Source organism: Phyllobates terribilis, unplaced genomic scaffold, assembly GCF_046119375.1.
Source record: "Phyllobates terribilis strain yellow unplaced genomic scaffold, ASM4611937v1 Scaffold_8__6_contigs__length_399053987, whole genome shotgun sequence".
NCBI lineage: Eukaryota > Metazoa > Chordata > Amphibia > Anura > Dendrobatidae > Phyllobates > Phyllobates terribilis.
This window is the reverse complement of record NW_027362768.1, coordinates 283,083,418-283,101,658: the sequence shown is the minus strand read 5'-3', so window position 1 is coordinate 283,101,658 and position 18,241 is coordinate 283,083,418. Positions and strand designations below refer to the sequence as shown.

At 46.0% G+C, this 18,241-nt stretch overlaps 1 protein-coding gene across 2 annotated transcripts in view; it reads right to left on the bottom strand.

Annotated features, from left to right (window-relative positions):
• Positions 1-10,828, bottom strand: part of IPPK (inositol-pentakisphosphate 2-kinase) — a 105,837-nt gene extending 95,009 nt beyond the window's left edge. Inside the window, exon 1 of one of the 2 annotated variants that reach the window (XM_073644327.1) lies at positions 10,516-10,828. Coding sequence is in view for 1 of the 2 variants with exons in the window: in XM_073644328.1 (XP_073500429.1) it covers positions 10,516-10,596 (81 nt within the window). In the remaining variant the exon portion in view is untranslated. The remainder of the gene's footprint in view (positions 1-10,515) is intronic. The other variant, XM_073644328.1, reaches the window with a different exon arrangement.
• Between the last annotated feature and the right edge of the window lie 7,413 nt (positions 10,829-18,241).

Genomic DNA, 18,241 nt, shown 5'->3' with positions numbered 1-18,241 from the left:
GTACTGGCGCCTGGGAACCGACAGTACAGTTAATGCTGTTCCCAAGCACCGGGTGCTGAACGTTGCCCTCATTGTCCCCTGCTTGTGCTGCCATCAGCACCAGCAGGGGACAATGTTGAGAGTAGTAGTGTCTGCTCCTGCTGTCTCCTAGTGTAAAAATAAGAATAAAATAAAAAAAATCCTTATACTCACCCGTCCAAAGATGAAATAAGTGTCCAACACTAATTCATCTGACAGCACATGCTGAGGAGCAGGGGAGAATGAATCGAAGCAGCGAGCAGGCCTCCGAATTGCACTGAGAAATGTCCTGTCACTCACTGAGCTCAGCACAGTTCAGGGGCCCGCTCGCTGGAGGGTGTCATTCTCCTCTGCTTCTCAGCGTGTGGTAGTTGCCTCAAGCCACTGCAGATGCTGATGCGGAATTGTCGGTCAGATGGATTACAGCGTGGAACAATATGTCGGACAGGTGAGTATTATGTTTTTGTGGGTTTTTTTGTTTGTTTGTTTTTACAGGGGACAATGGCTTCAGGGAATTAGGTGTAAAGGTGAGAATAATGTTTTTTATTTTATTCCTATTTTACACTTGCTGGACACAGCGGGGGCAGAATACAACTGTCAACATTGTCCCTTCCTCGCGCTGATCGCAGCGCCAGCAGGGTACAACGATGACAGATGCCTGCAGCACCGGCGCTTGGGGACAGAGCGAACAGTACTACCGATTCCCAGGCGCCGGTACGTGTCACACGGATGTCATCAGCGCGTCATCAGTTTGCACGTGTGCAGGACATTTTGCAGCCTATGCTGCGGGTGAAAAAAATGGGACATGTCAGCGTGTTTTGCCCACGGACACACGGTCCATGAAAACACACTGACATGTGCACAGACCCATTCATTTGAATGGGTCTACGTGTGTCAGTGTCTTTAGTACGTGTGGAAACGGTTACCACACATACTGAAAACACTGATATGTGAAAGAGGCCTTTGCCAGTTGAAAAAAACAAAATAATAATCTTGTAGTTATACCTTTTAATGGCTAACAAAAAAAAATGAATGATGCAACAAAGCAAGCTTTCGAGACTGCTTAGGTCTCTTCATCAGGCATGACATGAAGAGACCATGACATGAAGAGACCTAAGAAGTCTCGAAAGCTTGCTTTGTTGCACCATTCATTTTATGGTTAGCTCTTAAAAAGGTATAACTACTTATTTTGTTTTTTCCACAGAGCAACCAAGTCAAAGTAACAACAAGCTGATAGTGCACCTGGAATGAAGATTAGAGGGTTCTGGATACCATACATTATGCCACCACACAATATAATCCCGGGGGTAGAGTAGATATGACGTTCCTTCTTGAATGCCTCTTCATAGTGTTGCCCACATGGTCTCGTCAGATTAGAAGAATAGCACATAGTAATCCATGCTGTACTGCAAGTAAAATTAGATGCCACTTACCAAGGCTAAGGCATTAGTGTCTACACAAACCTTTAGAAGCCATTTGCACAACATTAGGCTACGAGTCAGACGTCCAGCTACAGGTGCTCTATTGACCTCACGGCACCACTCTAAGGGCTACCTTGGTGCAGGGCAAGACAGCAATGGAGTCTAAAACTGAGGTCAGTCCTCTTCAGCGATAATACTTTTCTCTAAGAAACAGTGATAGCCAGAGATTGGTTTGGAGATCACGTGGGCAACGCCATGAAGAGTCTTTCACAAGGGAATGCTACTTGTGCTACTTTGAACAGCCTGTGTGGCCTAAAAAATAGCTGCAGCGTCTCCGGACTTGTCTTCCATCAAGTACATCATTAGCCAACAGTAGCAAAGGGAGCTGCCAGCAGCGGATCTTAATGAATTTCATACGCAGATGCATTCAGTGTGGGAAAACATTTCTCAGACCACAATTAATAACCAGCCAAGGCTGTAAGTGCATGTGGCGCACATACAACAAACTGAATAAATCAAGACGATTTGTTTCACATTTTTTTATAATTTGTATATGATAACATGTCTATCCATCCTGTGACTTCCATAATTCTTGGTGTTGCAGGAGCAACCCACAAAGCGATGCTGCCAAATGGATTCTCTACACCCATGATTTTTGGGGGGCATTATCACATTGTATAAGAATTTATGATAGTAGTTTAGGTCAAACAGTTGTAGGAACATTGTGAATAAATGAGCTGCAGCATTTAATCGGGGCAGAGCTGCGGTGCCAGGCACAGGACCACACAGGGTAAGCACAGACATTAAGACGCATTCCAGGAATCCCTTTTCAAAAAGCATCTGCCAATCGGTTGTGATGTGGCAGAACTACCAGAACATCGGAAAATACCCCGAAACATAAAAAAATATATATATAGTGTATAACCATTATTTTGATGGATGTGTTTTTGTGCATTTTTCCCTTACATGGATGTCAGGTAATTTGTAAGTGATATTACGTGGCTGGTGGCCTGACATTAATAGGGGTTTGTTTATTGGTTTCGATGCATTTCTCATTATTCAACATGACAGCTTAATATCAGTACTGACCCAAATAACGAGGGTATGACATTACGAACATGCCAACATGAAGACGGCACATTACCAGAGGCAGATATTAATTACTTTGCATGCCATACTGAGAGTCCTAAAATAATACCATGGGCAGAAGTCCTCGTGCCACAGATTACAGGAACGCCCATGTGAGGAGTAGTTCATCTACTCTCATCCTGCGGAGAAGAAGGATGAACCTCCCAGCACCAGAGCCCCATATTGCTGGGCCTAGAATGACAGGAGAGTCTTAACCATTTTATCAAAGGGTCCTTTAAATCAGAATTGCAACATGAACATACAGAGGATCATAAAAGACAGAAGTGAAAATATGTGCGTATAAATCAGGTCCTTCATTTTGCTGGGAAGGACACCCCTAAATAACCCATTTGGAAGAGAAGTAATCTCATTTTATTCTATTTCTTAATTCTCCACCAGGAAATAATAAAGCTGAATTCATGGGACAATAGGAAGGAGATGCAAAGTGTACAACGTCATTAGAAAGATGGCACCATTGCTGTGACACATTGTCAAAGGGAAGTAATCAGACATCCTTGTCAGAAACATCTCTCAAAGTCTTACATAGGGCTTATTTAATAAAATATATCCTAACGTCCTAGATAAATGTTTTAGGGGTTGTGAATTGTGATGTATTAGGTGACGTGAAACATATAGTGGTGTTGCCCACATGTAAAAACTTTTTGGATGGAGGTTAAAGAAGTTGTCCACTACTTGGACAACTCCTTCTTCTCATCCCCCACGCTTGGCCCTGATAAAATAAAAAAGCCTATACTCCCCTCTTGTGCCGGCACCGTTCCAGCGACGTCGGCACTTGCTCTCCCCAGGGCTCCTGTGCTGTTGTGACAAGTGACCGGCATGGGAGTATAAGCTTTTTCATTTTATCGGGGCCAAACATTTACCGTATTTTTCGGACTATAAGACGCACCTAGTTATTAGAGGAGGAAAATAGAAAAAAAAAACTGAAGCAAAAAATGTGGTCATGATGACCTGTTATGGTGGGGGGGGGGGGGTGTCTGCTGCTGACACTGGTATAGGGGTAATGTCCCTCAATTCTGTACTAATATCCCCCCATCCTGGTATATATGTCCCCCCTTCCCCTTCCTGGTATGTATGGCACCCCCATCCCCATATGCGTGGCATCCTCATCACCATCACGCAAAAAAATAAAGGATTCTACTCACCTTCCTTCCCTCCGTTCCCTCGCAGTGCACCGTCCTGCTCTGCTGCCAGCAGCTGATCTCACCGTGTGAGCAGCGCATGACGTCACTGCCATGCGCCCTTACAAAGTGAGATGAATAGTCACTGCTCTCCATGCCCGTACTATGGATGTGGAGAGTAGAGACTATTCGTTCTCCTTAATATCAGGTACAGTATCAGCCGGAGCCGCAGCTCGGCAATCACATGTGCCCGCTACTAAATAGCATGAATATTCACTACTCCACACACCCATGGGAAGTTGACAGCTGCTGCTGACACTGTGCGCGCTATTAAGGAGAATGAATATTCAGTTCTCCAGACGCCCATGGGCGTGGGGAGCAGTGAATATTCATTTTCTTTAGCAGCTGGCACATCAAAACTTGATGAAAAAAGTGCATCTTATAGTCCGAAAAATATGGTAGTTCAAGAAGGGTTTGTCCTAGTAGTGGACAACCCCTTTAAAGGCCTTAATTTTTAGTGGCACAGGAAGGTCCATCCATTCTAGGTCTACTGTCATGTTATTAAGAGATAAACCAAAAGGGGATCTCCAATAAAACCTTCCATTGTATAGGCTTTATTACTATGGCAGCTAGAATTCACATAGCTTCATAATGACTGTCTACTCTACAGCTTTGTCAACACAAATGGTTAAAGACAGAATCAATATGATAATGTCAAATGAAAAAATTGACGCTACCAAATGGACACTACAATTTTTTCTGAATATATGGACACCATTGATGGACATCAACATGACCAAAACATAAACCAGGCCATACATCTATCACCATAATGATTGTGATGCAAGATTGTTCTCTTTATTATATACTTATCAATTAACTTTGATAATAATTGGTTGTCAGGACCTCTCTGTCCTAAAACTGTTTATACTATATTTAATTGTTTATTATTTTAAAATGTTCTTTCTATATTAGAATTTTATTTTTCTTCGCTTTATAACTCACAACAAAATAAAAATGTACATATATATATATATATCTAGAACAATATATTTTGACCTCCTCCGAGGGGATTATAGGTTGTTAAATTGTTGACTTGGTGAAAATAATAAAATATTTATTGAAACTAAATAGACAGAAGTGATAGCACTTCCATTATAAGCATTAATCACACATAGCAAAGTGTAATGGCAACTACACGATGCATTTACCATCCTCATCTATAGACGGTGGAGGACGATCACCGTTTTCTACAGATGAGATGGTGATCAGCAGAACCAAATGCAAACTGTATAGTAGTGCAAAATAAAAATACTGCAATAGCATAAACTAAGAATAGAAGGGAGCAGCATTAAATACTTAGTAAAAGTATGTGCACATGGGCGTCTTTATTTAGGCAGATTATTCCTGGGACACAACTGAAAAAGAGGAGCAAAACATGAACATAATGCACAGCAATGTAAAATGACCCTGCTGTGCATATCACTGCATCTTTTGCTACTTCTTTAGCCACTGTAATGAAAAGTAAAGAGAAAGGATGCTGACGGCAGAGCTGCCGCAGAAAATTATGGCAAAGCTGATTTAGGAAAAAAACCACTGGTGTTTTCCTTAAGCGGCTGCGCTCGGAAAAAGAACGTAAAGGTATGTGAACATAACAGTTACCTATGTATCATCTAAAATGATTAGGTAACTAGATGAGTAGCAATTCCCTAGCATATACCTGTACTTTCATTCATGAGCAAGGTGAAAAACCTCAGGTGGGCTGGGTTCAGACGGTCATATAAAAAGTAGGCCAGTCACATCCACAAAATGCAGACACGAGTGCCTCCGTGTGCTCGCCCAATTGGCAGACAGGTGCCGGCGATGCCTTCTTTATCATACTATGCATCAAAATAGCACATTCTTAGATTTTTTTCCGCATGTGGTCCGTCGCGCGCCCCGACAGCACATTGACTGAAAACCCTTGTGTGAACAAGCCCTGACCGTGTTGGGCATCTGCATGGCAGTCCTGCTCCCCACTGTTCCTGCACTCCCAAGGTGCATCCACACAGGATGGAAATGCTGCTTCTGTTTGTGTAAAACAAATAAATCTCAAGCAGATTATACTACCAGCCATTGGATGAGCTTTAACTAATCTGATCCACACGGCGCAGTCTTTCAGCACATAAATTGACTTTTGGTGTGGATTTTAAAATGTGTATCACGTCAATTTCTCTTGCAGATTATCACTGGGAATGTCACATCTTTAGATGTACAGGGATCAAGACTGGTGAATTGCACCATGAACCTGAATGTCACATGTGGATTTTCCTATTTACATATGGAACAGTTCTCAACTGCGCAGCCAACGTGTAGTGGTGGCTCCCAGGTACTGCAGCAGCGCCCCTACTCTGCTCTGTAGTGGTCTCTACATAGTAGGGGCTCCGTAGTGCAGCTCCGTTGCATGTGTTCAAATCCAACCACTGCTTTTAACAGCTGATCGGTTGGGGTGCCTGATGACGGACCCCCATCGATCTGATATCAATGATTTATCAGATGGGCCATTAATATTCCTGTCGTGGCAGAGCACTTTCATAGTAAGGCCACTTCACACATTCGCTTAAAAAAAAAAAAAAGTATGCATGAGAGCATCCATTTTTACTATCCATGTGCTCTTCTGTTGGCCATCCGTGTGATCCATCTGATTTTTTTAATAAATTAGTGAACCAGGGATAGTGTGGGGGAGTGTTTATTTGAATAAAGTATTTTCTTGTGCGTGTGTTTGGAAAATTCACAGCTAACATCAACCCCAAGCCCCATTACACTGATTGTCAATGCACCAGGGCATCGGGAAAAGCAAAGGCAAAGCATCAGAATTGGTTCATCTCATGTGGTGCTACACTTCTATGGTGGCTGTGAGCTTGCATTTTTAGGCTGGGAAGGGCCCAATAACCATGGACCTTCCCAGCCTGATAATATCAGCTCACGGCTGTCTGCTTTACCTTTACTGGTTACAAACTAAAATGGGGGGACCCCAGTGTCATTTTTTTGTTAATAGATATACAGTAAGCTACACATGCAAGGCACAAATTATATAAGTGACAGATATCCATTTATCCATCCCTCTATCATCTATTTACTCCACATCTATTAATATCTCTGCACACCTTTAATACATCAAAATCATTAATTTCTATTCCGGTAGGTATCACACAAACGTTATCCGTGTGCTATACGTATCTACACCGACCCATTGACTTTTATTGGCCCTTGTTATCCGTGCTGCTGGGAAAAACACAACAGACATGTGTGCAGTCTCATTGGTCATAATGGGTACGTGTGGATAGGTGTCTCCGGTACGTGTAAAAACAGATGCTACACATACCAGAGACCTATATATGTGAAGGGGGCCTAACACACGGAAGTGCTCATCCACAAGCAACTTCTCCCAACCATCCAGGAGCAATTTGGCAATGAACAATTCTTTGTCCAGCATGATGAAGACCAGGTCACAAGGCAAAAGTGATAACGCAGAGGCTCTGAACAAAACAATGATATTGGGTCTATGGTGAGGAAACTCATCAGATCTCAATCCCATTGGGAACCCGTGGTCAATCCTTAAAAAGCGGGAGGAGAAACAAAACACAGAAATTGTTATAAACTCCAAGCCCTGATTAGGCAAGAATGTGCGGTCATCAGCCAGGATCTGGCCCAGAAGCCGATATCCAGCCGCCAGGGCGGAGGGCAGAGGTCTGGAAAAATAAGGGTCAACTCTGGAAATATTGTGTCTACATAAACTTGATGTATTTGTCAACAGAAGTTTAAAACATTATGAAATGCTGATAACTGTACTTCACTAACCATAGAAACATCTCACAGATCCAAAAACACTGAAGCAGTAAACTAGGTGAAAACAAAAACTTCTATCATGTCTTAAAAAAAAAAAAAAAAATTAACGCCCATACATTGAAATTGCAAAACCAAGAAGGAAAAGTCATGGAGTTGTGGAAATCACAGGATGGATAGACATGTTACTAATATGCAAATGATGAAAAAATGTTAACAGTTTCCAAAACATCTTGATTTATTAAGTAATTAAAAAGTGCCAAGTGCATAAATCCCCATACTTACTGTACATGCCTTGACTGCCATCAATGAGGTTATTAATGGTTGTCTGAGAAATGTTCTGCCACGCCGAATATGCTTTGGCAACTTATCAAGCGTCTCCGGATTAGTCTCCCATCTCACATCCAGGACATCAGTTTGGCAATTACAAAAGGGAGCTGCCAGCAGCGGATGTTGAGGATTTGCTGCCCAAGTGCACTCAGCATGGCAGAACACTCTACAGACAACCATTATCAACCTCATTGATGGAACTCAAGGTGTGCGAGTGCAGGCATTTCTGCACGCGGTGGCTCATACTCGATACAGAACAAATCTAGAGTTTTTTTGTTTCCAGGAGCTAAATATATGGCAATCCACAAAGAGCTGTGACATAATCGCATGCCCCTTACACATCACTTTTTTTTTTGGAGCATTACCACATTGACCCAAACCACTATCATTTGTTCTTATACAAATAGTTGTAAGAACATTGCCAAGAAATGAGCTGCAGCAATTGATCGGGCAGAGCTGTGGTACCAGGCAGAGAAACACACAGGACAAGAGCAGTCATTAAATACGCATTGCAGGAATCCCTTTTGAAAAGAAATGCTGCCAAACCTTTGTGATATGGGAGAACTACTAGAACATCTGAAAATACCAGGATACAAAAAAAAAAAAAAAAAAATTGTGCTCCGTAATCTACAGGACTGTCAGGAGGGCGACATTACACTGATTAAAATGATACCTTGGTTGGTGAAATCCATCCTGAGGTTCTTGTGTAATCTTTACTTTCAGTTTGGAGATAATGATATGCTCATGCTCTGGGGCGGTCTGTGGAGGGGTTCTATCTGGTGCTCTGCTTACATATTCATCTGTATGCTCTTATGACAGCTCACTGACCTGCCTCCTATTTTACCTAGCCCAACACTACTAGATGCATTATGTAAAATAGGCAGGTCAGTGAACAATCAGTGAGCTGTCATGAGAGCATACAGATGAATATGTAAGCAGAGCATCAGATAGAGCGCCACCTCACAGGCCACCCCGAAGCATGAGCATATCATTATCTCCAGACTGAAAATAAAGATTACACAAGAACCACAGGATGGATTTCATCAACCAAGGTATCATTTTAATCAGTGTAATGTTGCCCACCTGACAGTGTATGTAGTTTACAGAGCACAATCCTGCTGATAGGTGCGCTTTAAATCAGAATTACAACATGAACATACAGAAGAGTCATAAACAGTTATAAAAGAGCGTAGTGATTGCACTTCCATTATAAGCATTAATCACACACAGCAAAGTGTAATGACAACTACCATCCTAAACCACACAATGCATTTACCATCCTCATCAATAGACGGTGGAGAACGATCACTCTTTCCTACAGTTGAGATGGTGATCAGCAGAACCAAATGCAAACTGCATAGTAGTGCAAAATAAAAACACTGCTATAGCATAAACTAAGAATAGAAATGAGCAGCATTAAATACTTGGTAAAAGGTATGTGCACATGGGTGGCTTTTTTTTCTTTTTTTATTAGAAAAAATATTAACCAGTTTTAGCTTCTCAGTCTTCAATACCTGGATTATAAATGCCGCAATGCAGCCGCTCCCAAAAACATCAAAGGCAAAAAACACATCCAAAGATTGATCAAGTTTTCTTTTTATCCAGTGAAAAAAAATACCATCTTTACAAGAATCAGAATCGTAAGAAGATTAAGCAGTCATATTCACCACAGTGAGTGTAGACCGAAGACTACGGTGTAGACAGCTCATGTATATAGCAGGAGAGGTGAGCCACAGCAATACAGGGGGCACGGTATACACAGGAGGGCGCACACTGACCAACCACACACATTGTATACACACAGAACACAGTGTACACATTATACACAGGAGGAGCAGGCAATGTCAGTCCTCACATCAGTGACACAGTATATACAAAGCAGCTCATACATACACCAGGTATTTGCAGTCCTCATAGTATATACAGGGCAGAGTAAATATATTTATTACACATGCACAGTATAAGTACAGCAGCACACTTACAGCCCTCCCACTAGTGTCACACACTATACAAACTACATACATACACATGACAACAGTATTCACACTAGTGACACACAGCAGACATGTAATCACCCACACACAATCTGGTGACACTATACTGTACATATACACAGCAGGAGGGAAGACACTAAACAGTTGTACACATACACTATGTATACAAGAAGGGATCAGATACAGGGAGACACTATATAATGTCACACACAGTATACATGGCAGGGGATCAGATACAGAGACACATATATACACACACTATATACTGTTTATAATAATATACACACACAAGAGGTGGCTGGCAGACAGATTATATATATATATATATATATATATATATATATATATATATATATACACACACACACACAATGTATACAGTATACACACAGGAGGGGGCTGACACAGACATATATATATATATAATAATATACACACAGGAGGTGGCAGACACAGATATATATAATCTATGTCTCTGTGTCTGCCACCTCCTGTGTGTATATATATATACACACACACACAATGTATACAGTATACACACAGGAGGGGGCAGACACAGACACGTCCACTAGTGACAGTGTTCGCCGTGGAGCGCCGCCGTCCTCTGCAGCGGTCACCAGCCCCTGTCCCCCAGGCCCCGCGCCCGCCCGGTGCCCGTACCTGTGAGTGGGCCACCACCAGGCTTTTGTTCCCCTCCCCGTGGTAACTCCATTCATTCTCGTCCATCTTCTCCGCTTCCATGCCCGGAGCACAGCCCGGGTGAGGGGACCGGTGCTTGCACAGTTCGGGGTACACGGGCAGTCGGGAGTTGCTCGGCCACTTCAGAGCCCCCGGGTCAGGTGGCCGCCGCTGCGCCCGGCATGGACCGCACACCCGGTGTGTCACACTCTGCGCCCTGCTAAAGACACAGCCAAACCTACAGCTGCTACGTCACGTCGGGCCGCTCCAGTGTAGGAAGCCACGCCCACTTGCGGCTCGCTGCTCTCTGATTGGTCTACGTAAAGGGTTCATGACCACAGAGCGGAAGCGATAGAGCGGCAGTGCGGAGATGGCTGCAGGCTGGGGTCAGTGTCACTGTACAAACGGACTTCAAGGGGTTGTACATGTTATAGCGCTCTCAGGGGCGCACACTGCCGCCTCACTGCTGATAACATCACATTACGCCCGAGCAGAAACGTCACATTTTAAACGTAGATTTTATTTTAGATGTTTTTTCTTTTAGTCTAGATTGTTTTTGCAGGACATGTGCTGTATGGAGAATTGTGACAGATCTATTCCAGCTCAGGCATTTCTCATATGATAATGTGCACAGGCTGCTGGCCGCCTCTTGTCGCCCCTGATGTTTCAGATCAGTGTATGCAAAACTGTCCGTGTTCCCTCCTGAGAGAAAAAACAACCCTTGTTCATCTGTGTACAATCCATCCATATGTATCTGACATCCACAGGCATCTGATTTATAGAAGGCCAAATACAGCTGTGTATCCGCACTGATTGTAATGGATCCATAGAAGCTGCACGACAAAGGACGGTGACCTGCACGACAGAGGACGGTGACCTGCACGTCAGAGGACGGTGACCTGCACGACAGAGGACGGTGGCCTGCACGACAAAGGACGGTGACCTGCACGACAGAGGACGGTGACCTGCACGACAGAGGACGGTGACCTGCACGTCAGAGGACGGTGACCTGCACGACAGAGGACGGTGGCCTGCACGTCAGAGGACGATGACCTGCACGACAGAGGACGGTGACCTGCACGACAGAGGACGGTGACCTGCACGACAGAGGACGGTGGCCTGCACGTCAGAGGACGATGACCTGCACGACAGAGGACGGTGACCTGCACGACAGAGGACGGTGACCTGCACGTCAGAGGACGGTGACCTGCACGACAGAGGACGGTGGCCTGCACGTCAGAGGACGATGACCTGCACGACAGAGGACGGTGACCTGCACGACAGAGGACGGTGACCTGCACGACAGAGGACGGTGGCCTGCACGACAAAGGACGGTGACCTGCACGACAGAGGACGGTGACCTGCACGACAGAGGACGGTGACCTGCACGTCAGAGGACGGTGACCTGCACGACAGAGGACGGTGGCCTGCACGACAGAGGACGATGACCTGCACGACAGAGGACGGTGACCTGCACGACAGAGGACGGTGACCTGCACGACATAGGACGGAGACCTGTACGACATAGTACTGTGACCTGTACGACGTAGGATGGTGACCTGTACTACGTAGGCAGGTGACTTGCACAACATAGAATGGTGACCTGCACAACATAGAACGGTGACCTGTACGACATAGAACGGTGACCTGTACGACATAGGACAGTGACCTGTACGACATAGACTGGTGATCTGTACGACATACGGTCGGTGACCTGTACAACTGAGGACGGTGCCCTGTACGACATAGGCTGGTGACCTGTACAACATACGGATGGTGACCTGCACGACATACAGACGGTGACCTGTACGACATACGACGGTGACCTATACGACATAGAATGGTGACCTGCATGACATAGGACGGAGACCTGTAACGACATAGGGCAGTGACTTGTACAACACTGTGACCTGTACGACATACGGACGGTGACCTGTACTACGTAGGCTGGTGACCTGCACAGCCTAGAACGGTGACCTGTACAACATAGGACGGTGGCCTGTACGACATAGGACGGTGGCCTGTACGACATAGGACGGTGACCTGTACGACATAGGACGGTGGCCTGTACGACATAGGACGGTGGCCTGTACGACATAGGACGGTGACCTGTACGACATAGGACGGTGGCCTGTACGACATAGGACGGTGAACTGTACGACATAGGACGGTGACCTGTACGACATAGGCTGGTGACCTGAACGACAGAGGATGGTGACCTGTACGACAGAGGACGGTGACCTGTACGACATAGGACGGTGACCTGTACGACATAGGATGGTGACCTGTATGACAGAGGACGATGACCTGTACAACATAGGCTGGTTACCTGTATGACAGAGGATGGTGACCTGTACGACATAGGCTGGTGACCTGTACTACAGAGGATGGTGACATACACGACATAGGACAGTGACCTGTTTGACAGAGGATGGTGACCTGTACGACAGAGGATGGTGACCTACACGACATAGGCTGGTGACCTGTACGACATAGGATGGTGACCTGTACGACAGAGGACGGTGACCTGTACGACATAGGCTGGTTACCTGTACGACATAGGACGGTGACCTGCACGACATAGAACGGTGACCTGTACGACATAGGATGGTGACCTGTACAACATAGGCTGGTTACCTGTATGACATAGGACGGTGAACTGCACGACATAGAACGGTGACCTGTACGACATAGGATGGTGGCCTGTACGACATAGGACGGTGACCTGTACGACATAGGACGGTGGCCTGTACGACATAGGACGGTGAACTGTACGACAGAGGACGGTGAACTGTACGACAGAGGACGGTGACCTGTACGACAGAGGACGGTGACCTGTACGACATAGGCTGGTGACCTGTACAACATAGGACGGTGACCTGTACGACATAGGCTGGTTACCTGTACGACATAGGACGGTGACCTGCACGACATAGAACGGTGACCTGTACGACATAGGATGGTGACCTGTATGACAGAGGACGATGACCTGTACAACATAGGCTGGTTACCTGTATGACATAGGACGGTGAACTGCACGACATAGAACGGTGGCCTGTATGACATACGGACGGTGACCTGTATGACAGAGGATGGTGACCTGTACGACATAGGCTGGTGACCTGTACTACAGAGGATGGTGACATACACGACATAGGACAGTGACCTGTTTGACAGAGGATGGTGACCTGTACGACAGAGGATGGTGACCTACACGACATAGGCTGGTGACCTGCACGACAGAGGATGATGACCTGTACGACAGAGGATGGTGACCTATACGACATAGGCTGGTGACCTGTACGACAGAGGATGGTGACCTACATGACATAGGACGGTGACCTGTACGACATATGGACGGTGACCTGCATGACATACGGACAATGACCTGTATGGCAGAGGATAGTGACCTACATGACATAGGACGGTGACCTGTACGACGTATGGATCGTGATGGTGACCTGTATGTGATCTGTTTTTAGGCACCCATTGACTTATAATGGACAAGTCTGATCGAGGATACGGATCAATGTAGCGCATGCTGGCATTTTTTACATGTGGACCATCAATCGATGTGTTAAAACATTAATGTGAACTACCTCGCTGACATGCATTAGTACGTCTGCTGCCCGTTTTCCATGTAACAGTTTATATACCCTATTTAAAGGGGATGTCAAGGCTTGATGGAAAAGTCTGAAAACCTATAAACTGACCATACAATATATGGTCCATAATCCCTATGAAAACAGCACAACCGAAAAAGAAGTTATGGAGAGAAAGTATAAATCAAAGAGAAAAACCTCTGTATACTTAGTTATAAATTCCTTACTGCGCATATGAAACACATCCAAAACAACACAGAAAGGGATTTAGCCATATAAATATACTTTATTGAAAAATTTAATTCACAAGAGATACTCAAATAAAAATAATGGGAATGAGATTAGGGGGATGAACAGCTAAAAGAAAAAAGGGCAGGGTGTAGATGGTAAACCCGGCAAAGAGACCTACATCCTCTATATGACACTCAATGAGTGATGAGTGTCAGCATAATCTGCCAGCCAGATAAGATGGTAAAAATGGAAAGGATAGATATTTATATATGTATATCATGAACTGTTGTTCAGATATCCAGGCACAGACCCAACTATAGGGCTCACAATCAATAGACCATAGTATCGATGCCTAAAATAGGAATATAAATATACCACAGTGGTCTGTTGTCTGAATAGACAAAACGTGGAGGCTAATCGATTAAACTATGGACTGTAAGTGCAGTAGGAAAACATATACACCGCACCATCAGTTCAATTCTGATGATATTAAGTCTCCATTACCTTGAGTCATGCTGAAAAGATATATGGTGGCGTGGTAGGAAATGCTGGGGATGTGCAACAGCACCGACGCTCGTTTTGCCGGGAGCGGCTTCGTCAGGAGGCATGGCTGTCTTGAAAGAGGGGACACCTTATATATGGGAGTGTACCAGTCAGAGCCTCCGACGCAATAGCACTCCACCCCGGCGATGACATAGGCCCACGCGTGCCACACGTGACAGGAAGGAGAAGCATGTTATCCATTCCGTCACCGCTCCAACGCAGTGAGTCCAGGATGCCGCCGCAGTAAGAGGACGCATGCGTGGAGGCATATCTAGGTAACTAGAGAGACGCTAAAAAGTTAAAGTGAAGGTGACAGAGTGCTGTGAGATAGGCGGTGCTGTGCAGGCACATGGAATGGCCACTTCACCGTGCAGCAACAGTCCGCATGCACTGCAGAAGCAGCATGAAAATATTATAGATGAGGGAATTAAATATGCCGCCATCTATTCCACATGTGATTGCAGCATACAGGGTATTCAAATAAAGGGCCATACATTATGAACATTGAAATATAGATCAGCACCATCTTTGCTGAATAATTAAATAGAATATATCAGAGCCAGCAGAATTCATAATTCGCAGTAAGGGCCATTTAAAATAACCTACAAAAAATCGGAATGAGTGTTCAAATATGTCTCTTAGTGAATTATAGTTGCTTGCTGGCCAGTAATAGTTCAAACTGCCGACTCTGCACACTGGTCCTTTCAGAGACATCATAGTAATCCCAGAGATCATCATCAGGGAGATATTTCTTCTATCAAGATAATATTTAAAGACATCATCAGGAGGATGTTTCTTCTGTCATGGTAGTCCCTGAGAACATCATCCGGGGGGGTATTTCTACTGTCATGGTAATCCCTGAGATCAACAATGGAATATTTCTATCAACTTCATACATGCATAAATTCTTTCAGATGGTCCCACCAGAGCTTTTACGCAACAAAGATGTAACAGACCTAAATCAGACTGCTTGTCAAGGGGATATAAAGCAAAAGCATTTAGTAACCAGAATACAGACACAATAGAATTAAAATAGGTTAAAAGAAGGGCCAAGGTGTCAATCATAAAACAGTGCAACAATTTTTTACAAAAAAGACTTGAAACTGACCATATCATTCAACCATTTTGGGGAAGCCGTGTCCAATAACATGATCCACCGTGTTTCTTTCTCTAGCAGTTTCTTTTTAAGGTTGCCACCTCTAATACCCATATATATGTGATTGTGGCGCCCAGCTGCGCTTGGTACCACAGATCCTAGAAGGGTGTATTGATGGAATCCTCCACAAGAGGCCCCCATAAACATTCACACATCTCCACCTTCCACCTCAGACCAGCAGAGGGAGCCCGTTAGAGATATAAATAGGGAAGGTGGAGCTAGGCAGTTAGTTTAGTCTGGAGTGCACAGAGAGTGAAAAGCTGTGTGTGCAGAGAAGCACGTGGGTTGCTGTGTAGGCAAGCTAGGCCTCCAGCGGTCCTGAAGCCCAGTCTAGACTCAGGAGCTCAAGTAAGTGAGCTCAAGGTGTGCCGGCGTCCTAAGATCGGTGAAGAGCGGCAAGCTGCCGTTAGTGTGAGTAGCCTAGTGAGAGCCCGAGCGTGGCCGAAGGCGAGTGGAAAGTGAGTAGCAGTGGGGGCAGAGGAGCTTACCCAGCTCACCCCGAAACATATACCGGACACCAGGTCCGAGCTTACCGGGATCTCTACGACCCAGTAAGGCATAACCGGAATCCCTGGAGAACTACAGGTCCAAGGTTCACCAGAGAGCTGATACGTAACAGAGCCAGGAGACACATAGGCCCCGTAAGCATGGAGCGTGCACTCCAAGAGAAGGCCCTACCACAACGTTAGCCGGTGCAGGACAGAGATAAAGTTAGGCCTAGCTTCAGGCAGGTCAGAAACTTACTACGCAGAGGCAAGAAACAGGAGGCCCTACACCCTCTCATTGAGGAGGATCCTGATATGCACCCTTCACCCTACAGTGCTCCGGGGCATACCTGAATTTCCATCAGTAAAAGGTACTGAAGTGACTATCGTGTCTGTCCCTGTTCTTGCTCTGACGCGGCTGCGTCTTGCCTGTCCTGCATCCCCCTCTCCGTACGCTGCCCTGAGGCCTAGCTCTACCTGTGGGGAGCTATACCATCGAGCTGCCTTATCACCGGCCTCAGTGGACTGCCGCAGCACTGGTGATTCTCACCAGAAACCACAGGTGGCGTCACGAACTTCCATAAAATTAACAAACAATCCCCTTTTAAAAGCTGACCCCAGGGTACGGGCCCGGGAGCTGACCACCGTGACATCCCCAAGGCCAGGCAAAGGTCCGGGTACCGAGTCATCCCCATTCCCCTGGGCTAGTCATCTTCCCTGGCATCACGAACAGGATCGCGTGCCTGCTGCAACAAGGGAGTGTTATGCCCGTTGCCACCGGGTACTGTGCGCCTTTAATTAAAAACTGTGTACGTTAAACTATGGTGAAGATTGCCGCCATTTTTGGGCCGCCGAGCTAGAAGAAGGGTGTAACCGCGGGAAACTGAGCGGCGTACCTGCAAAAGCGCGCGAAGCCCCGGACACGCCCCACGCCTCGACGTCAAACCAGGAAGCGCCAGGTCCTGGAAGGAGTGTCGCTGAACACTCTGACGTAGGACGCAAGCGACGCAAGGTCCTGAAGACGACCGTCACCTGCGGAGCTGCGGCCTTCCGGAAGAAAAGGAGGTAGGCCACGGTTCGCTAGGGGGGGGCCAGAATGTCCGAGGAACAGCACGACGCCGGAATACCGGTTAACGGCCCTGATGTTCAACCCGCGTCCGACGCCAAGCAGGCCGAAGCGGCCGCTCCACCAGCAGCGCCTGTAACTCCTGTCATCCCCATAACTCTACCGTACATTCCTGGAGATGACACCTTTGACAATCTTAAGGACATGGCTATAAAAGGACTGCAGCCCCTGGAAACAAATGCTATCCAATGTTACCAGGGTGGGGCTACCCCAGTGCCTGCTACACCCACCTTTTCCCCAGTGGCTGCTGAAGCCAAGGTTCCTGCAACGTCCCCTAGAGAGCTGGACAGTCTGCGCTCTGAAGTGCGCCAGTTGAGCAAAACCCTGACCACTGTGCTGAGTGCTCTGCAGCTGCGGACGGAGCCTGAGGAAGGAGGGAAAATCCTGTTAGCCGATAGCCCTGAGGATGTCCCCTGGATGCGAAGGAGGAGGAGGACAACACCACCCTCTACGAGGATCAGTGACCAGTGCCGTCCACAGAAGGACCCTACCTGCTAGCGCTGCCACAAGACCGGACACACCGCCCAGAATTGTCCTTTAAACGAGAAAACCCTGGGGCCGAGGG